The sequence below is a fragment of the Phytophthora parasitica genome, assembly GCF_000247585.1.
Source record: "Phytophthora parasitica INRA-310 unplaced genomic scaffold supercont2.3, whole genome shotgun sequence".
Taxonomy (NCBI): domain Eukaryota; phylum Oomycota; class Peronosporomycetes; order Peronosporales; family Peronosporaceae; genus Phytophthora; species Phytophthora nicotianae.
The window spans coordinates 2,192,271-2,213,123 of NW_008648989.1; the positions used below are offsets into that span (position 1 = coordinate 2,192,271).

Genomic DNA, 20,853 nt, shown 5'->3' on the forward strand with positions numbered 1-20,853 from the left:
CACAGCTTCAACTGTACGTTGCACATACTCCTTCACGCGAGGAGTACACAGACACTTAGGGGAAATGCACTCTGCCTTGCCTCCATTAAGACATTCAGGAACCCAAACGACTAAAGGTCGTCTGAACAGCTTGGATATAGGCGCCATGTCGTCGTTCCGATTGGATGCTTCAGGGTACACTATACTCGGCGGGAAAGTACAGCGGGAAATTGCTTCTTGGATGAGACGTCTTCGCTCGTCTGAGTCCATGATGCAGACGATGACTCCGTCCTTTCAGCCCTCGTGCCTGTTTCCCGCTATCAATGCCTTTTAGATTCTAAAGTGATAATTTTGGAGGAGCGGAGCGGAGGTCGGAGGAGTAACCACTCGGAGCGGAGCTACCGGGGCATGGCGGCCCCGGTATCTCCGATAAACCTTGAGGAGCATCACCATCTTCGCTCTCCAACCACTCGATCTCGTCTGCCAATCCTGGACCGGTCCGTGGTGGACCGGTCCGGGTGTCTGGCTGAACCGAGCACGACCAGTGCACTTCAACACTCCCACTCACCGCTATCGCACGATGACCTTCTCGATGATGCCGGTTCCATCGCGCAGGAACGTGAGCGTCTTTGTCCCTAGAGCCTTGGCGAGAACGTCCGCTAACTGGTTTTTGGTGTCGACGTACTCAACCGTGACCGTTCCTCGTTCCACTTTCTCTCTGATAAAGTGGTGTAGGATGTCCACGTGCCTCGTTCTAGCATGGTAGCCAGTGTTCTGGGCTAGGGCGATTGGGCCCTGGTTGTCTTCCCAGATTGTCGTTCCGCTGGAGTTTGCCCATGTCAGTCAGCATTGCACGCGTGCAAAGCACTTCATGAACACACAGGCTCAAAGCCATGTCGCAGAGCTGAGAGCACCCGTCCTCTGGAACTTGTATATGAACACCACGTGGGCGTTCCCGATCATCACCATGACACCCGAGACGGACCGCCTGTCGTCGAGGTTCGTACCCCCAATCAGCGTCCGAGAACACCTCGAGCATCACACTACCCGTGCCATCTTGGTAGATGATCCCATGTTGGCGTGTCGACTTGAGGTAGCGTAGCACATGCACTGCAGCGTTCCAGTGCTGCTGTCCAGGGTTCTCCAGAAAGCGCGAAAGCTGCGTGACCACGAACGCGATGTCCGGACGCTGATGTACAGCAGGCAACCGATCAGGGAACGGTACGGCTTTGGCCGCATTGCGTTCCGTTTTTCATCCGTTCTTGGCGAATGTGTCTTCGACAATTTTAGCCCAGTAGCGCACGGGTTGTCCACAGGCTTGGCGTTTTTCTGCTCAAAGCGTTTTACCACGTTGTCGATGTACCGTGTCTGCTTGATCATGAGTGTTCCGACCGTTGTGTCGTGGTCGATCTCCATCCCCAGGATAATTTTGCCGGTCCGAGTTCCTTCATCTTGAAGGCGTTCTTCAGCGCGTCCTTTACGACCTGGATTTCCTCGCTTGATTTCGCAGCGATGATCATGTCGTCGACATAGAGACAGACGTAGATGAATCCGTTCTTGGAACGCTTGACGTAAACACACTGATCTGCACCGCAGCTATTGAAGCCGTTCCCGAGGAACACCCGATGGATGGTCTTGTTGCACGCACTTGCGTTCTACAAGGTGCACTACCGCAAGCTAATCACTTACACCAGGGCAAAACGTCCCGAGATGCTGCCATCAGACGAGTGGTGGGTTGTCACCTTCTCGGTGTCGCCTGCCATCGACACAATCAATGTTACGCTTGCTCTGCTGCAAAAGAGGTCGCTGCTGATCGCGCAGCAGGAGGATCATATTCATGCATTGATCGAGGCTCTCACCAGCATGTTCCATATTGAAATTGAGCAGTCCGGTGATACTGGGGCCGAGTACGTGGCATTCCACTCGATGCGTGTGCATATCAACGACATTATCGCTCACATTGAGGATCAAGGTTCGCTTGCTAGGGCATGCTATGAACGCCTAGACGAAGCAGCCAAGAAAGCGGTTGTTCGACAGATCGCCGTATATGCCATGATTCTGGTCGACGGCTTGGACGGCGTCGAGGCTGAGCGTGATGGCGCAATCTCGGCCTTGAGCAGGATGCTCCACCTGTGTTACCCAGTCAGCTAGTTAGGCTGCGCCATGGTGTGTTCTTGCGGGATGTACTAGATCCGTACCGCGAGCACATCAGCAAACACTGGAAGATCGACAATGTCGACGGAATTGAGGCCAACCACCGAGACTTACTGAAGGCGTACAACGCGGATGAGACCCTGCGCGAGATTATTGACAAGCACACAGTTGCCATCGATTTCAACGAAGCCTGGGACTCTGTTTCAAACCGATTCCATCAACTGCGATCCTTTTGTGGCGGACTGGCGACCGTGTTCGCTAACACCACCTCGGTCGATTCGGATTTCTCAATTTTGAAATGGGAAATGGACGATAACCGCACCAGCATGATGCACCTCTCACTGGAGGGTATCTTCCAGGCTAAACAGCGAGTCAAGCTGCAGTTATTGGTGCTCTAGATGAGCCCCAATTTAGCAGACAACAAACGTCTACAAAATAACTTTCGTGGTGTCTACAAAGTAGCTTAGTTTTGTAAGTTTGTAGAAATCTACAGAATTATGAGGCCTGCCATAAACTCTATGACCTTCCATTTGAATTGTGTCAATGCGAAACCCAAGTGATAACTAATCTGTCCCTCCGATGATCATTCCTTCTTCACGCCAAATCGACACCATAGTAGGATGACTACAGTCACATTTTTCTACTACCTTAGTTGTCAATTCGACACCCATTAAATACTTCTCCTATCCTACCCTTTAGAAGGCCGACAAAGCACGTAACATGCTGGTTTTGTCCGGAGGACCTGCAATTTCTTCCCGTATAGGGGGAAACGGCCACTCGCTTGCTCCAATTAGTACTTGAGATCCTCCGAAGCAGTATGTTCACTACTCGGGGCTGTTTTTTTTTTTTAGAAGGTCCCAATTACGCTTGGGATGGCAGCAATCATAAGAACAAAAATGCGCGCTCGGGCCAACGGCAGCGTTGAGGAACAGTGCATATGCTGCTTTCGACAATCTCCACCTTTGAGCTTGTAGATATTGCAACAATTGACTGTCTTGCTGTCCCGCAGGGCCCAGCAAATACATTTATCAATGTTACTGCTTGTTCTAGAGGTCCATAATAATTACTGCAATACACAAGGACACAATAATAGTTACTGCAATCATTTCAATGTATTGGCCAAATACAAAACTCTAAAGATGCCCTTCCTCGTCATCCTCAATGCAACCGAGAAGAGTTGCGCTGTTCCAAAGCTCCATATTAGCCCTCAAATACATCATTACCTCAAAGTTTGCAGGCAGGGTTGATGCACGCAGAGAGGTCAAGACCAGCTTACACCCCGAAAATAGACGCTCGCATGCGTTGCTTGTTGGAGGGACTTCATGCAAAATAGGGTCGTACTTAGTGACAACATGCTCGGAGCGTCGACGTTTCTTTGCCTGCCGGAGAACGATTGAGGCAAAATCAACTCGAGGACGCACTGCAGGACTTGATTCATTTGTAGGAAGCACGAACGCCTTGATTTCTTGTTGCTCGGGAGATGAAAGCGGGAGATCGTTCTGGACTTTCACTATAGCAGACTCAAAGAGGGGGGGAGTGAACGATCTGGGCAGCCGGTTGCAAATACTCACTCATCTCTGGGTACTTTACCATACAGGCGTCAAACAACAGACGCACCTCCGCCATAGAACGTTCCTCCGCCTGCAACTTGACACAAACACTGTCAAGCTCGACGAGCTTATCGGTCACCGCAGCAATGCGCCGGTGGCCGTTCCCTCGCGGAACGAGCTCCTCCACAGCACTGACGATAAGAATTGCATCGCGTATCTCCATGCTGTAGCATTTGGTATGTAGATGACCATCGCGTCACATTAGCCTTGATAGGCTTCAGGTGGGTTACTCGGGATAGCGCAGCAGCATTGTTGGTGTGACGTAGTTGAATCATCAGATTTTGAATCATGTCAATCTGAGTCTAATACCCCTCCAGAAACCGATTAACCGCAAGATTAAATCGATGGCTAGCACAGCCAATCAGAGGAATCTTGAGCATTGATGCTAAACACTGATTGGTCGAACAATTGTCTCCAATGAGGAAGCGTACCATGCTCAGGTCCTTGTTGTACAGCATCAAAACCGATTCCATGTGCTCAAGGTGAGCACTACCTGTTTGGCCATCATCCATCGGGGAGAGTGACAGGAGCCGCTGGTTTCGCACTCCGTTCACCACATAGACCGCAAAAATGTCCAGAAAATGAAGGGAATGGCATGTCCAGCCATCGTACATCAAGGCAAAGGACTCGCCCATTTCACCCTCGATCGTTTGGCCAACCTTGGCAGCGGTAAAACGCATGTATGTTTTCATCGTCCTCACTGTTGTACGCGTCATAGTCACGACCTCACGAGTCAGCTTGTTCTCTACTTCTGTGATGGGCAAATTCCGCTGAATAATCCAGCGCATCCATTGGTAGATATTGAGGGTGACCTCGTCCACAAACCCGAACATGTCGATGGTTGGGGTGGTGGTAGCGGCTTGGAGTTCAGTGTACTCGCTCGCGTAGCCGGCATGCTTGGCACCCATGTGACCTAGGAGATTGCTGTAGCCACTGCCGCTGGCTTGTTTACGCTTACATCCACACTTTTTGCACTGGAAGAGTCCTTCACCGAGATCGGAGTAGAAGAAGGAGCACAGCTGACGCGACGTCATCGTAGGTGTTGGGGTGAGGAGGGTAGTTTTGGCTTGGAGTTCGAATTTGTAAGTGAGTTAGGAGTCGATCGTCCGTACGAGCGCGTTGGTGATGAATGGTGGCGGAGTAAGCTTCAAATGGTTGGTAGGAGGACAAACAATAAAATAGTATTATCTGTTATTTTGCATTATATTGAAAACAGCAAAAGGCAATAATAAATTATTAAATAAATATAATATCAATGCTATTGATATTATATTATTTTCTCCATGCCCTGCTGTCCCGATGTACAATCAATAAACAATCGTTATTTCCACAGCTCTGGTCACCGAATCGCCGACAATCAAGTTGGAATGTGGTCGAGTAGCTTACCGGAAATCAAGGAGCCCAGCACGTGCGCACTCTCAGCCTCGCTGCATATGCCTACATTACGCAATGGCAGAAAAGGTTACAACCTAGAATAAAAAATGAAATGAACACCTAGTGTATTGCAAAAACGGATGGCTATCCAGTGTCGCCCAACAAAAAGATGAAATCCTAGTGTACACAAGTATATACTCGAGAGGTAGCGAACCGACAATTGGGCTTGATAGGAACAAGATTACGACAGAGGCCGCAATTCCCCTCTACCAACCGTCCTCTCACCATACGTTTCGGACTAGTCTTCATACAAATCCACTTTAGGCGGAGAGCTTCAGAAAGTGTAGTATATCGTTAACAGCGTAGCGTAGTGAGACCAAAAATACCCCTACCCCTCCCCAGTACGAGCTTATACTCGCGTTAATATCTTCCTCTATTCGTACTCAATGACACTGTCATTGTTATGAAGTGCACACGCGATGGCAAATTGTAGAATGAGATTTAGTTATTGATTCTAGCTAGCTGCAACCGTACTCTGTTGTATCCTACCTACAAACTAATTATTGACAAATTCAGTCCTGCATTCTAATTGGTTCTTTGATAAATGACGTGGTTTTTCTGTTTTTCGTCATTGTCAATTGACGTATGAAGTGTTTGACGAATCATGTACTGTGTACACAAATACGTCACAACCATACGTCCGAGTTTGAAACACTAATGAAATAATTATAATAACAGCAACAATACTGAGTTATTTTTCTGGTGACGACCCAACACTGCAAAAAAAAAAATAATGGTATACTTTGTTTTTTTAACTTCCGAGATGTTAAGCCTTCTCGACTCGAATATCAACACATCTGAAAGCCGTACGTCCCGTTCTGCAACTCTAGTGGCATCGAATTTGCCATGGTACCAACGCATAATAGCTACTTCATCCGCGTTACCGAGGTCTCGACTGGACGCTATAATGCACGTGCTATCTCTACAGCAGACACGTAAGTTGGCCGCGAGAAGCTGCTACACCACGGCACACGTACGGCATACGGCGTACGTGTATCATGCAGATACGATTTTTTTTATCTCTGTTAAACGATGCGCACCATGCTTTTGCTACTGCAATCCCGATCAAAAATAATGCTTCGCACGTGTGTCAAGCAAGTATCATACAAGAAGCGGTTCTTCTGATATATATTACTGTAGATGTCACTACAGCTGGGCTGCTAATTTAGTAACTAATGAGCGATGAGAGCCGAAGTTAAAGTATACATTACCAGTATCCAGCCAGTATACGCTTGAATTAAACCACACTATCTTAGATTTGAAAACACACAAAAGCCATCCAGTCTCACTGAGGTTTTAATCGGCAATTGTAATGGTGAGGATTGGGAGCGGGTCACGAAGCTGGATGACACTATTGATAATGTCCACACATCGATACTAAGATTGAACCCACACGGGTTTAAAAAGATTAGCTCGTTGGCTTAGTTTGCTAAAATGCCTCGCCAAGGCATGGAAAAGACGCTGTATGAACTGGAAGGCGTGGAACGAATCGCTGAGCTCTAAAGAGCATAGCTATCGCAAAATTATTTCTTTCTTCTTCTGCTAATGTGTCGATGAGCATGGTCCTAACTTCGCATCGTAAAAACGAGTGTATTTCAGCCAAACCTCTCGGTTTTACTGCCGATTTTCCCCCGTCCTGCACGTTTTGAATACCCTCCTCACACTTGCCAGTGTAACCAAATGTGTCGACTTACAGTACTACCCTTGTAGCTTCAACCGGATGGTGCGGAGTTGGGAATCAGACATTCCGACAGATTGCCAAATCGGTCTCATTTCCCTCAGGTTCATGTTTCGGTTTCTCAAGACGTTGTAGAGCTGCCCAGGTGTCGTACCATAGGCCACCAAGTTTTTAGCTGCTTGCTTCGGCGACTTATCGAGACGAATCCAGCGGTCGAAAACGTCATCCAGAGTTCTCCCGTCTCTTAGCCAAGCTTCGGTGATTTGCAGGTCCGTAAACTTTTTACCGATCGTTTTCTGGTATTCTTTCCACAACACCATGTCCCTCACTTTGGTACTCACCGTGGCTTTCCCTTTCTTAACCATCTCGTTTACTCTCTTCAGCATCGATATCGTCGTCAACAGTCGGAAGATTGTCGGACCTTAAGAGCCGTTTGACTGTCGTGTCAGGATCTTCAGCAAAATGACCAGAGTGGGGTGAACCCCAACGTTTGGCGTTGTCCTCGACAGCAGCATCTTGTTCGGAGGCAAAAGCAGATTGAGTATCACACAAAGTGATGACAATACACACCGCTAACAGCAGTACGTGTGGCAGACGCATTGCATTCTTGTATTTTGATCTTGAGGAGAAATTGAAGATGAGATCGGTTGTTGTTCTTCAATTGATGGAATGAAAATCGTTGGATGATTTTGTTGAAACGATTTGTATTGCAGACTGAATTGATGAGTACAGTATCAATACCAATCTTTGGATGATTCGTATCGATAGTGTACTCATCAATTTGTAGAGGCATCGATAAATGCAACAAATAACGTATTTCGGGGGAAAAAAGTTTTTTTTTCAGGGACGTTACGTACCTGTGCACTACGGAAAAGCGTAGAGTCACGTATAAGCAAATGTTGCTACTCCGAGTACTTTATAAATATTGGCCGATTGTGCAACTTGGTTTGCAACGTAGCTCGGGTAGGTTAATATTCAAATGGAACTGTTTGATTGGCTATATATAGCTCGGCGCCATGCTTTGCTTGCACTGCATGACACCAAAGTCGTGACAACTAGAAGTAGCTTGGTATTGACGGTAGAGGGGCTGATATTGCCGACTTAGTGGTATATGAGTACAGTGACATTGATGGTACTTATAACTGCATTCACGCTCACCAACAAGGTCGATAATGGCTACTGTGGGAGTCTGCCCGTGGGATAGCGTCTCTGCGACAGCCCTCCCTTAAAATGCGTTAACAACCTTGCCTTGGTTTTACTATGGCGATTTGCACCCCGCGTTTGCGGCCCTAACTTAATTTTACTTTGATAGGGATGAATTGCTATTTGTATGCTACGGCTGCAAAAGTCGGCCGTTCATGCTACGGTGCCTGCAATGACTGTTGAAAACGGCACCCAATTTTATGCGTGATCCCATCGGTAGTCATAGCGTTGGGAGCTGCCAATTTATTCCTGTCCTCGAGTGTACCATAAAAATGGATCCGAGTATCTTCAGTTTGGAACAGTGCACAAAGTATACGATTAATGTAGCTCGTTACTGGCGATTCACCCTGTTTTGCTCTCCTATTGCCAGTTTGCCTCACCACACCGATAAACTCTCCTCTCAAGCCCAGCAAGTCCGCCTTATACTCACCAATACTCAACGACTGCTGTACAAATATGTTAGCACCATGCTCACATACCTAGTTTGTCCAAGAGCTAAATTCATGGGCTCACAGAATCTACGGTCTTGGGAGCTATTGATACGCTGAACAGCACTGGACTCACTTCCGGTCTCGCAGTTGGTCACCAAATCGCGGCACGAGCCGTGCGCCAGTCTACACCCGACCAAATACTTGCCAGTTGGGTTTCGTGGAGTGAAGAGGGTGTCGCCGTCACAGATGTGCAATTAGAGTGAAGGTTGAGCACTTTCCGTGATCCTAAAGCTCGAATCACGTCCAAAGTAGTCAAAATAGGCATCATCGGCTCAACATTCGGATCGTGGCAGCAACAATGCTCTTGTGTAGTTATGACTTTTTCCATAGTTAAGAACCCCAGAATAGGAATAATTGACTTCAAATGTATTCCATTTTACTATTGAGGGGTGAGAGGAAATGGGTTTGTAAGTGACTGGTTAATTACTAATTTATTGCTATTGAGGGAGTATTCCATTTCTAGGGATTACTACCCAGGGGATCGTCTGTACCTCAAAAATCTGGTCAATACGGACCATCTAGCCAATCAAAACTCGCAATTCCCAGAAATACAACTTCGGTTGCAAATGGTCGATAATGTACGTGTATTTTATAGGTCAAAAATTTCGCTTTAGTGACGCTTCCCGATTTTAACGACTAAAGTCTGTTGCAGACGCAACTTCGCGTTGGATCGGTGAACTGCAGATGATGCAGAGCCTCTATCTAGTAGTGCTACGAAGTAGACGCACTTAAGTATGTTTAATTAGGCGACACACACTATCTCATTGTACAAGCTGCTGTCATGACGCGCGGATGGGGAACCAAAACCCGCACTTTGTTGCGACTAAATATTTCACTACGTAAAATTGAAAACACGCTGTTGAATTGTAAGCGTACGTAGTCGAGGAAGCGACAGTCCGATCCGAGGAGTGAGCCCGCGGATATTTCCGATTCTTGTTATGGTGGACGCTTGGCGTCCGCTTCCACAGATGTCTTCCTTGCGCGCCGGACAGTTGCTGTCTTTGCCCACAATGACCTGGATCCACACGATAACGGAAGGAAGGTGTCGGATGGTGCTGCGTAAAGATCAAATGATTTTTCAAATGTTGGATTCCTGTAGCTGCAATTATAACAGGAAAGTGACAACAAGGACCAAGAGTTCCCATTGTCTACCCGCGAGCCTCTTGGAGCCACATTTCAGCCATAGCAACGTGCCTTGCGCCACTACGTCCATGTGCTTTCGGCGATCGGCGAGCCTGGAACAACCGATGCAGCGGTTCTAAGTCTACATCGATCATTTTCAATTTGGCAGAAGTAGAGATCGCTCAATATCTAAATTACAACAATGCCAGGGGGGCCGACACCAAGGTCATTCGTCACGCTAATGCTACTCCAGTTGTCGCTAAAATTTAGTATAGTATCCGCTGACGTCGACTCAGCGTCAGACAACGTGGAGTCTCTCTTCGGCAAAGCTCAGGGCATTCAATTAGAAGGCAGTATTTTGGCATCAACTGCGATTATTGTCGGTGCAGTGATGCTAACTTTTGGTTTTCGACTCGTCCGTCCGGCACTTTTCGTTGTTGGGTTCGTTGTTGGAGGCGTCACCATTGCCATGATCACCGAGCGCTTGTTCAGTGACGAACCGTGGGTTGTTTTGGCGTCTTGGATAGCATTCGGAGTCGGAGGCCTGTGCGGTGCTGCAGTCATTTGGGTTTATCCGGTCAGTACCTTCGTTGTTGGTGCCGCGACCGGTGTCATGACTGGGATGATAATTACCATTTCGCTTGGATATCTTATCTATCCTGGCCATAGCAAGGATTTGATTACGCTCCTGTGTGTAGTACTTGGATTCGTCTTCGGGGTGTTGGCACTGAAGTTAGGGAAGCCCCTGCTGATCATTTCAACTAGTCTTTTCGGCTCCGGAATGGTGGCGTGGGGCGTTGGCTACTTCGCTGGAGACTTCCCGGATGCCAACGACCTCGAGCAATACGAGTCAGAAGATATTAACGGCGACACAGTGTACTCTATTCCTCCTGCGTGGTGGGGCTATCTTGCTGGAATCATCGTGTTATTCGTGTTCGGCATGTTCATTCAGTTCCGTAAGACTGCGCGCAATGGCAAAGATAACAGGCCGAAAAGTAGACGTGTCGACGTCGCTGAGTACGTTGAGACGAAAACTGCGCGTAACCAGAGCCAAGACAGTGTGGATATGGAGGTCACACCCCGTCATGTTCGACCTCAGAGAGAAGTTCGAGAGAAGCGTAGGGTTCGGCGGGTTCTCCTCCAACAAACTCCCAACCAACAGCGTATCAAGAAGCAGCAGGCACCTCCATCGTCGTTGTATTCGACTACCCCTCGCTATCAGTACGCCGATCTCGACGCTACTGGAGAAATCATCGAGTACGATGAGCGTATACCACACCAGAAGCGCGTTTTCTCTTCGAACCGCGAGCCCGACCTGTACGAGCTTGAACCGAGCCGTGGGCCGTGTGCCATCTGTGGAGACCACGGTCACAGAGACAGCTCGATCTGCTCGGAGAAGGTCATTCGCATCGAGAGGCATTAGATAAGTTTACTTTATATCTGACACTACCACAATAATGAACCTCTATTACCGGAAAACAGCGACCACAACAAAGATCGTCGGTGCAATTAGGATATCTTTAATAATACGCTTCTGCGGTGTCTGAACAATCATATCAAGTGACTGGATGGTATGTGTTCGCTTGGGTGTGAGGTTTACAGCACTATGGATGTGACGGCATCAAAAGACTGTATTTCATCCAAACAGTTTGGTGGTCTACCTCGCTGGTTTTGCGGTGCTATTCATCTTGAGCTAGTGGAAGTCCCGTATTCCATTGCAACCTGTACCGCACGACGCATTTTGTAGATTCCGTCACCCAATACTGTCATCGATTCTACTGAACGTAGGGATGGATTCTCACTCAATTATATACTACTTCGGTGTTATTCGCATCATCAACTAGCGCAGCGATACATTTTCAAGCCAGTTGCAAACTTGGACGTTGTGCACGTATTACAGCAAGCTGCTGCATCGTTGTCAACGATTCATTGGGCCCAACGACGCACCGAATTGTTAAGACGATCTACATTTACTCGTCGCGAGTGGATTGCCGGTCGCTATCGGATGAGGCGGGCTATGCGCTGACAGCTTGACATCCTACGACTGTCGAAGCAAGAGCTACAATGAACGACACGCTGACATTCGACGTCTGCCATAGAGCTCACTGCGAGCGGTCAACCTGCCAACATCGCAGTGAAGACGCCAAGCCCACAGCGCATGGTCTGTTGCGTGGGTATTGATTAACTCTTTCTTTCACCACTGACAGCTTCGCTGGTAATATTACTTTGAAATATGGAGTGATATCGACGCTGCAGACGATTTCTGCGATCCGGGGCGTTGAAGTGATCGAGTGGATATCCCTGGCCTAACTTTTGGGCGAGTGGCACCATGCAAATCTCCTGGATCCGCGCTCAACAATGCGACCGCAAAGGCGTCTTCGAACTTCGACCCGCAAAGCTGCGATTGTCTTCGGCCACGATACATCTCTAACTTCGCAGATACAAGTGAGAATTGGGCATTGATCGAGGATTCCTTGGAGGTTTTGGTCCAAAAGTTTTGGAGAGCAAAACGATTACGATCCTGATTTCGGCAAAAAAAGATGTTCGTTGAAGCCACCTGCTCTGTCTCTTGTGTGATGGCATCTTGGATTTTGTATGCATGGAAAATACAGAACCATCACCAGTTCAAATGTGATTCAGAATAGAGCAGCAAACGCAGCCGTGGCTTCAGATCGCCTGCAAAATGCCAAACTTGAGCAATAGTTGGCTATGAAGAGCTCTGATTTCGCACAGTTCAGATTTCGTACCCACGCAGCGGAACCGGCCGGAGTTCGGATGGGCTGTGAGCCAACGCGTTTGCAACCGAAGATACTGCTACAATTGTGTGGCCATCACAATGTCACATTGCATGTACAAAGCTGGCTGCTACAGCCCTGGCACTGCCAGTGGCAGCGGAGCATGGCACTGCAAGCTTGGAGCTCGGCTCTCATAGTCAGCAGCTCTTTAGGATCATGGAGCATCGAAAATCGGCGCTCGCCCGATCGTCGTTCAATATTATAGGCGCTCAGGCGTGCGAGCTGGGACAGCCTTGCTGGCCCGTTTGCAGTGGCCAGAGCCAAACATCCATTCACATTCCAGTAGATGCACTCGCTTCAACCTGCTGGCCAGACAGATAGACAGTGGCCTCTTCGTACCGGTCAAAGCAACAGACTGGAGCGGTATCCTGGTTAACATTTGCAGCGGCGGCGGCAACACTGGAGCAAGGCAACGAGCATAGCTAGTGACGGAGGTAATCCGATCGAAGCCTAATTTAGGCCATAATAAGATGCCACGGAGGACTCTTCGGCGACCCTTCTTCTGGCAGACGAGGCACTTCTGGTGTCCGAGCTTCCCACTGTCAATTTTTGCTCCAGTGGCTTCTACCCTTTATATATCCACAATCAGTACATACTGATTTTGTACAGTACATTATGCTTACATGACCAAGAAAGTTCGAATCTGTCAAGCGACATGTTTTGGATCTTTACTGAATTATAATAACTCGAGTCTACAAAGATACTGTCCATGTTGACACACGCCTTTTGGAGCTTCATACATAGCGCAAGTTGCGCGCGTCGATCGCTAGCCGGACGCTGAACGCAACCAGCAACGCATCCACCAAAAGCGACAGCCGCACGCCTTGGCCTCATTCTCTAACTGGCCTCTCACCGCAGAGGACTATCGCCGTCGAGGAGTGGCTTTCTCTCACTTCTTTCCTCGACCTTTTCTCGCTATGAGACTCTCAGCAGCGCTTGGTGCGCTGCTGATGCAGGCCGTGCCCTCGGCCGCGCAGACGACCACCACTACAGACGTGTACTACCCGACGATCTTGAGCGCGGCGGGCAACGTGACGGGCTTGCCGGGAGGCAATGAGTTCTGTGGCTCAGCCCGCGTGCGTAAGCCCTGGGGTGCCTTGACGTCCGACGAGCAGGCACTGTACCTTGAGGCCACCGAGATGGCCATCGCTAACGGCGGCGTGGCCGAGTTTTCGGCTATTGCTGCTGACTCACTGGGCCAGGCCCAGGGCGAATACTCTTGCGCCTTCTTCAGCTGGCACCGACGCCTATTATTAGCCTACGAGTCCTACCTACGCGACCTAGACGAACGGTTCGCTTGTCTCACGTTGCCCTACTATGACGTGCACACGGCCTACATCCAGGCTGTCAATGGGGAATGCTCCAACATGTTCGAGTGCAGCGGCATCTTCCAGGCCATCGGCGGCGCGCCCAACTCGACGGACGAGACGACGCTGGTTTTCGACGGCGTCAACGCCACGGGTTACGCCGTGAGCGGCGCGCCGTACGCCGACTCCTGCGACGACGACGACAACTGCGGCTACATCGTACGCGACGATCTGTCCAGCAAGCCTGTGCCTAGTGCCGCTAGTTTCGGCTCCTTCCAGAGCGTCGTGGCCTCTTCGAGCGACTACGCCACGTTTCTGGAGAACATCCAGTATGGCGTACACAACGAGGTGCTGGACGCCGTGGGCGGCGCCTTCTCCACGGCCGTCGCCGCGCGCGACGTGCTGTACTACTCGTGGTACTCGGCACTCGACATGTACCTGCACGTGTTCCACCTGTGCCGTGTCGGCGTGCCGGTCACGTACGAGCAGATCCTCGAGTCGCTGGAGTTGTTCAGCAACGCCACGCAAACGTGCGGCGGCGTGGACGGCGTGGACGCCGAGTCGGCGCTCATCATGCAGATTACGGTCGACGGAGAAGTCGTGGACGCCTCGCAGCACCCTACGCTGGGCCAGTACTTCGGCTACGTGGGCAGCGACAACTGGAACTACGTCGACATCCAGCAGCTCGGAGACTACTCGTACACGTACCAGTTGCCCGAAGTGCTGCGTCAGCAGATCTTGAGCAACAACGACGTGTGCACGGGCTTCAACCGCGCGTTCGCGGCTTCGTACACGACGTTGAACGCCGCTGCGGTCAAGAGCACGACGACGACCAAGACGACCACCAAGACTACCACTACCAAGACTACTAAGATCGTGAACGGCAAGAAGGTGACGACCACCAAGGTGACCAAGGTGGTGACCAGGTCGAACAGCACTACGTCGTCCTCGGCCAAGTCCACGGTGACCAGCGGCCAGCTGGTGAGCAGCTACGGATACACGTACCTGGGCAACTTCAGCACGGACAACGTGGCGTACGGAGAGGGTACGATCGTGACGAACGGGTACACGGGTTACACGCCGTACTACACGAACGGCGAGATCACCACCAAGCACAACGGTATCGTGAGCGCCAACTACTCAAGCTCGTCGACCACGACCAGTACGTCGTCCCGCGTGGACGCGACGTACGCGAACACGTCGAACCTGGTGATGAACGTGACGGTGGGCACGCGCTCGGTGGCTCGCAACGTCACGGCGTCCGTGGCCACGTCGGGCAGCTACTGGGCGTGGCTGCAGACGGCCTACAACGGTCTGTACACCCGCTTCGAAGGCAACCTGGACCTGGTGACGACGCACATGAAGCTGCTCGAGTGCTACACGTTCGACAGCGTCTACGGCCTCACCAACTTCACGTCCACGTTTGTGACGGACAAGAACCTCATCACGAGCCGTAAGGAGTGCGGCCAGCGTCTGGATCTGGTGCGTTCGGGTCTACTGCAGATGGCTGTGCGCTCGACGTCCTACTCGGCGTCAAGCCTGACGTTCGCCAGCTCGACGGTCATCCGTACCATCCGCACGTCGTACAAGCGCGTGACTACGCGCAAGGTCACGTACGTCCGCAAGTCGTACACGCAGAAGGTGCAGTCGAGTCTGGAGTCGACGCAACAGGCTCTGGGCAACATCACGGTCACCTCGACGAGTGGCTCGGGTGATGACGAGACGTCCACTACCGTTGTGGACACTGGATACATGACGTCTAACACAACAAGCAGCACGGTGCAGAGCTCCAAGAACTCGTCGGCTGTCACAACCACGAGCAGTACGACGACCACCACCACGACGGCGGCGAATGTGTCGGAGACTCTGTCGGAGGCCTCGTCGGGTTCGACGGATCTTGAAGTGTCTGGATCGAGCTCGACTGAGACGGACTCGGATACTGGAAGCACCTCGAAAGAGGGATCTACGGTGACGACCACCGGCTCGAACGGGGAGACGACGACCACGACCACGACCGGTTCGGGCGGTACCGTTAAGACGACCACCACTGGATCGGGCGGCAGTATCAAGACTACCACGACTGGCTCGGGCGAGACCACGACGACTGTTACTACTGGATCGGGAGCTACGACGACCACTACGGGCGGATCTTCGACCACTACTACCGGATCGACCACTATCACTGGTACTACAACCACGACCGGATCGACGACTACGACGACTGGATCGACGACTACGTCGGGTGGATCGACTACTTCTACGACCAACTCGGGTACGTCGACGTCGACCAACTCGGGCACTACAACCTCGACGACGACGGGTGGAAGCACGACGACTACTACTGGTCAGAAAACGACTTCGACAGGCTCGAACGGCGAGACGATCACCACGACTACCGGCTCGAACGGTGAAACGACGACGACCACTACGACTGGCTCGGGCGGCTCCATTCAGACTACCACTACTGGATCTGGCGGCGCGATCGAGACGGTTACGACTGGATCGGGTGTTACGACGACGACGGTGACGACTGGATCTGGCGAATCGACGACCACAACAGGCACCACCTCTGCGACCGGATCGCACTCCACGACTCAGACTACCACCGAGTCATCGGCTTCGGGATCGATTGATACCACGACTCCGGGTGCTACCCCTGCGGCTACTACACCGGGTGCTACGCCCGCTGCCTCCAAGCCTAGTGCTACGCCTGCCGCCACGACGCCTAGTGCCACGCCTGCCGCCACGCCGGCTGCTACGACGCCGAGTGCGACGCCTGCCGCGACGACTGAGCAGTCCGAGACGTGCACTGATGTGTCCGTTGAAGGCGATGCGACTTATTGCATTGAGGGACCAATCTGCAGTGGCGCGGGTGACCTGCCTGCTGGCTCGCTGTGCCCCAAGAAGGGAGACGTTGCCGTGCAGGACTGCCATGACACACTGTCTAGCTACACGAACTCGACCACTTGCGTGGCTCCTCAGGATGCCGTGTGCTTGAAGATCAAGACGGGTGCTTGGGGATGTGTCTTCGAGAATGCCACGCCGGCTCCTACGACGACTTCGGCGGACGAGTCGACACCTGCTCCGACCAAGACGAACGACGAATCGACCCCTGCTCCGACCAAGACAGCGACTGAGGCCCCTACGCCTGCGCCCACCAAGTCGGAGACAGCGACTGAGGCTCCTACGCCTGCGCCGACCAAGCCAGAGACGACGACCGACAAGCCGACGCCAGTGCCGACGACTTCAGAAACGGAGAAGCCGACGCCGGCTCCGACTAAGGAGGGCTCGACGCCTGCTCCGACCACCGCTGGTCCATCTACGGATGCTCCTACGCCGTGCCCTACCACTGAGGTGCCCTCTACCGAGTCGCCAACGCCGAAGCCTACGACCGAGGTCCCATCGACCAACGCTCCGACCCCGTGCCCGTCGACTGGCGTTCCTTCGACCGAGAGTCCGACACCGAGCCCGACGACGGAGGTGCCGGCTACGGACGCTCCGACGCCATGCCCTACGACCGTGGTACCCTCGACTGAAGGCCCGACACCGAGCCCTACGACCGGAGTGCCGTCGACTGACGCTCCGACGCCGTGCCCGACGACGGAGGTGCCTACGACAGACGCTCCTACGCCGTACCCAACGACCGAGACTCCTGAGACTGAGGCCCCCACGCCGTGCCCTACCACTGCAGTGCCGGCTACGGAGACCCCCTCCAAGACCCCGGAGCCGGAGACCCCCACGAAGACTGGAACGAAGGCCGGCACCAAGACGGAGACCACCACGTCGTCCAACCACGACGACGACTACACGTGGCAGCAGACGCAACAGGAGACGCAGCAAAGCGCCTCCTCGTCGACCAAGACGTTTACCACGTCCTACACTGCGACGACGTCGGATGCTACCACGACGGCTGCGACGGGAGGTGTGGGTGCTGCCGCCGTTGCTGGCATCGTCATCGCTGTCTGCGCTGTCGTCGCCCTCGCGGGTTTCACGGCCTACAGGATCCGCCAGCGTCGCAGTACCGATGACTTTACCCCCAGCGGCTACTACAGCCAGCCTGCGACGCCGGTCACTCGGTCGATCAAGCTGTAAGCAGACGACAAACCTTTTGTACATGGCGACTCTAGTGGCGAGATGGACGCTAAACAGGCATCCCCACGCTGTGCATAGCTTGTTATGTACTACAAACAATAGAGTCTCAACCATCATTTTTTTTCCTAAAGAGTTATGCAGATGATCCAATTTAGGACCGTACACTGTTTAGTCCAGTAACATTGCCACGGTTGTGGAGAAGAATTTCGCAGATATACTTTTTTTCCGGCGTCAAACGAAATATCTTTAATAGCTTGTCATCCCAAATGAGGCCAGGCAACTCAACCGAGGACATTCCCCGCATTTTCAACACAGTCAAGATATCAAACTTGGAGATTATACTGTCCAACTTGCTGTGCAACATACTGCGATATAATGTTCAGGGAGACTGTCGTGAATGACTGTAAACGAATCACGTTTGTCCTCATCAAGCGTGGATTGGAGAAAGCCATAGAACTCGTTAGCAGACGTCGGAGACGCGTTGAAGAGGACTGGGAATTGACGAATACAAAGTTCGCCAGACGTTCCTGATCCATCTGGCAGCGGCCGAAGGGAACACCATCCTGTTTGATTGGAGTGCATCCCGCGGAAAATCCCCTCGCCCTCCGTGTACGTTTTCCATATATATGAAACTCGGTATTCCTCGATGAATCGACGAGCAACAAGCCATTGCACCACGGAAACAGACATACCGGATGCCAGAGTTCGGACCACGCGGTATTTTAGTGCCACTGTGTTTTCAGAGTCGCCAATTCCATCGTACTCTTTGCGATCGCGCTGATGCTGTTGAAAGTCAAATGATTTCCAGCAACCCTGTTGAGCTGTTTCCAAATCGAAAGGCAGCGTGAGCTTTTGCAGACTCTGATGGTATTTCAACTCACCGCTCTCATCACACCAATGCATTGAGCTTTTCACCCCCGCAGGCATCATCAACAGACCACATTCATTCAGAATACCGTCCATTTTGACACGGCATGAGTCAATCTTTTGCAATAGCGAAGATAGCATTGGCATATCTGTCGATTCAAGGCGATGGCCTGCTGCGTCTTTGATCACAGATGACGTCAGGGTGTTCTCGAGTGTAGCGCTGTTTTGCTGTAATTGAAACAGTCCATGGAGATTTTCAATGTAAGTCGCTTGAACTTGCGCCGTTGCGGTCAGTCTTCTCTTCTCTGCCTCCGATCTGAGTCGCTCCTGTCGCTGGAGCAGAGCGAATTCTTTCCAGATTGAGCACTGTTCACTTGGATTACGCCTCGCTTCCTGGGCAAGTCTCAGCTTCTTGAGCTTCAAGCTCAGTTCGTCGTTCGCTTGACGCAGTTTTACGAACTCATTTTTAACGCGTTGGCGTTGCTTGCGGCGGCGAAGCTTCTCCTTTTCACGATGGACGGTCAATGCAATGACGGCGAGGTCGCGCTCATCAAGACTGGTATTGCTGGATGCGTCCACGCTTGATTCCAGTAGTTCTAACATGTCAGAAGTTGCATTGGGTTCACTTTGCTCGACACCGCTGAACACGGTGCTGCTAGGTGAGCTGCAACTCCTGTCCAAGAAGTCTGCCGCCTCCTGAAAGAAGGCAGCGTCGGACAGTAATTCAGTTCTTGACTCCATTTCAAGTGATTGGGTGACTTGCGGCCAACGTGAGCACTTCGATAATGACGGCCCCAGGCTGCCGTCAGACTGACATAGCCAGCGTGGAATAGACAAATCCCCAATCATGTGCGAGAGTCGTGCTCTCAAAGCCTGACCTGCAATTAACTAACAGTAGACGTGAGCACAGCTCGTTTTAGATTTTCCCAGCTGGAATAGTTTTGTTGAGCCGTTTACTCTTGTCTTTGATTGTGTCTAAGGAACGCCTTGAAAAATTCGCGCTCAGTGTAAACCGCGCCTGTACGGATCTGAGCGAGATGTTGGAGAAAAGCCGACTGCGTTGCTCCGTGTTGATGAAGATGACATTAAACTTTCAATGTACAGTGCCTTGCTCAGACCTCGTTACATGTATACCATTCAGTTCCTTGGCAATTGCGAAGACAACGCTTCTTCTGTTGCTTCGCCGAGCGTGACTAATACAATGATTCAACTATGTTTAGTTCCGACCGTAAACAACAAAAACTCATAGAACAGAAGGTGGCAGAAGTATACCGAATCTCAACGATCTGTCAGCCAAAGGACAGTGCATTATTGCTTCCTCGTCCTAGATACGATTTCTAGCGATGCTCATTATCGCACCTCCGCTATGTTTGCAGTTTTAGCACACGTAGGATTAATAGTAGAGGTCTTTAGGTTAACCCACTTTGTCGGACATTAACAGACCACTTATTTGGTATCGGGCCACTTTTTCGGTAATATACGTGGCCACTTATTCAGTAACAGGCCACTTATTTGGTAACAGGCCACTTATTCAGTAACAGGCCACTTATTTGGTACAGTAACAGGCTTTAATCGGTTATCTATGTACGTACAAACAAGTCTTGCGTTTCACGCGGAGCCGGATCGAGGATTGCTCCGATTGCAACACGAGCTCGAAACTCTGTAATCAGGGCATCCAACTTACCTTCATGGTAGTATTTTCGCAATTGCTTCAAGACGGATGATCCACTCTTGCGCTTAGCCCCTCCAGTACCGGTTGATGGCATTCGAGAATCCTCCGACGAGTGCGTCGGAGTTGACGTCGCTTCCAGCCATGGGCTGGATACGCTTCGCGAAGGACCTGTTTGATGGACGCATCGAACAGATATGCATCCCTTCAGAGATTGAAAGGATGGAGAGCGAAGCGGAGGAGTTGAGAGAACTCCACGCTGCGAACACCACTGAGAGTAAGGAGGACACTCTCAGTGCAAAGACGAAGAAGCAGTGCTTCGACGAGCGGGAGCTGGGACTCACTGAAGTCGAATCCCTTCTACGATTTTCTGCTGGAGCACAAGGACGTGCTCCCGGAAGCGATTCCTGCGGAACTTCCGCAGGACAAGGGAATACAGCACGAGATTGATC

At 51.2% G+C, this 20,853-nt stretch overlaps 9 protein-coding genes across 10 annotated transcripts; 4 read left to right on the forward strand and 5 right to left on the reverse strand.

Moving 5' to 3' along the window:
- Positions 1 to 1,689: 1,689 nt before the first annotated feature.
- On the forward strand, positions 1,690 to 2,531 carry PPTG_01862 (hypothetical protein; the record flags this gene model as incomplete). The annotated part of the gene is made up of 2 exons (XM_008895256.1): positions 1,690 to 2,113; positions 2,170 to 2,531. 2 exons carry the CDS (start codon positions 1,690 to 1,692, stop codon positions 2,529 to 2,531), a joined length of 786 nt encoding a protein of 261 aa, XP_008893504.1.
- Positions 2,532 to 3,266: 735 nt separating this feature from the next.
- On the reverse strand, positions 3,267 to 3,906 carry PPTG_01863 (hypothetical protein; the record flags this gene model as incomplete). The annotated part of the gene is made up of 2 exons (XM_008895257.1): positions 3,267 to 3,643; positions 3,705 to 3,906. The coding sequence occupies 2 exons, from the start codon at positions 3,904 to 3,906 to the stop codon at positions 3,267 to 3,269; spliced, it is 579 nt and encodes a 192-aa protein (XP_008893505.1).
- Positions 3,907 to 6,875: 2,969 nt separating this feature from the next.
- PPTG_21130 (hypothetical protein) lies at positions 6,876 to 7,220 on the reverse strand (the record flags this gene model as incomplete). Its single annotated transcript, XM_008895583.1, has 1 exon — positions 6,876 to 7,220. The coding sequence occupies one exon, from the start codon at positions 7,218 to 7,220 to the stop codon at positions 6,876 to 6,878; it is 345 nt and encodes a 114-aa protein (XP_008893831.1).
- A 632-nt stretch (positions 7,221 to 7,852) lies between these two features.
- PPTG_21131 (hypothetical protein) lies at positions 7,853 to 9,067 on the reverse strand (the record flags this gene model as incomplete). Its single annotated transcript, XM_008895584.1, has 3 exons — positions 7,853 to 7,942; positions 8,439 to 8,504; positions 9,041 to 9,067. 3 exons carry the CDS (start codon positions 9,065 to 9,067, stop codon positions 7,853 to 7,855), a joined length of 183 nt encoding a protein of 60 aa, XP_008893832.1.
- A 317-nt stretch (positions 9,068 to 9,384) lies between these two features.
- PPTG_21132 (hypothetical protein) lies at positions 9,385 to 9,826 on the reverse strand (the record flags this gene model as incomplete). The annotated part of the gene is made up of 2 exons (XM_008895585.1): positions 9,385 to 9,604; positions 9,702 to 9,826. The coding sequence occupies 2 exons, from the start codon at positions 9,824 to 9,826 to the stop codon at positions 9,385 to 9,387; spliced, it is 345 nt and encodes a 114-aa protein (XP_008893833.1).
- A 47-nt stretch (positions 9,827 to 9,873) lies between these two features.
- On the forward strand, positions 9,874 to 11,094 carry PPTG_01864 (hypothetical protein; the record flags this gene model as incomplete). The annotated part of the gene is made up of 1 exon (XM_008895258.1): positions 9,874 to 11,094. One exon carries the CDS (start codon positions 9,874 to 9,876, stop codon positions 11,092 to 11,094), a length of 1,221 nt encoding a protein of 406 aa, XP_008893506.1.
- A 2,107-nt stretch (positions 11,095 to 13,201) lies between these two features.
- PPTG_01865 (hypothetical protein) lies at positions 13,202 to 18,119 on the forward strand. Its single transcript, XM_008895259.1, has one exon. It carries the CDS (start codon positions 13,384 to 13,386, stop codon positions 17,863 to 17,865), a length of 4,482 nt encoding a protein of 1,493 aa, XP_008893507.1. The 5' UTR covers positions 13,202 to 13,383; the 3' UTR covers positions 17,866 to 18,119.
- Positions 17,881 to 19,505, reverse strand: PPTG_01866. Of its 2 annotated transcripts, XM_008895261.1 has the most exons (2): positions 18,747 to 19,505; positions 17,881 to 18,686 (listed from the first exon to the last, which is right to left on the reverse strand). In XM_008895261.1, the coding sequence occupies exons 1-2, from the start codon at positions 19,471 to 19,473 to the stop codon at positions 18,202 to 18,204; spliced, it is 1,212 nt and encodes a 403-aa protein (XP_008893509.1). In that variant the 5' UTR covers positions 19,474 to 19,505; the 3' UTR covers positions 17,881 to 18,201. The 2 variants fall into 2 exon arrangements, with proteins under 2 accessions (XP_008893509.1, XP_008893508.1); XM_008895260.1 differs by having other exon boundaries at positions 17,881 to 19,505.
- A 986-nt stretch (positions 19,506 to 20,491) lies between these two features.
- PPTG_01867 (hypothetical protein) lies at positions 20,492 to 20,851 on the forward strand (the record flags this gene model as incomplete). Its single annotated transcript, XM_008895262.1, has 1 exon — positions 20,492 to 20,851. The coding sequence occupies one exon, from the start codon at positions 20,492 to 20,494 to the stop codon at positions 20,849 to 20,851; it is 360 nt and encodes a 119-aa protein (XP_008893510.1).
- Positions 20,852 to 20,853: the final 2 nt, after the last annotated feature.

What these genes read in the sequence shown, in the direction of transcription:
- PPTG_01865 (XM_008895259.1), top strand. Translation starts at nt 13,384, where the DNA reads ATGAGACTCTCAGCAGCGCTTGGTGCGCTGCTGATGCAGGCCGTGCCC.
- PPTG_01866 (XM_008895260.1), bottom strand. Translation starts at nt 19,473, where the DNA reads ATGGAGTCAAGAACTGAATTACTGTCCGACGCTGCCTTCTTTCAGGAG.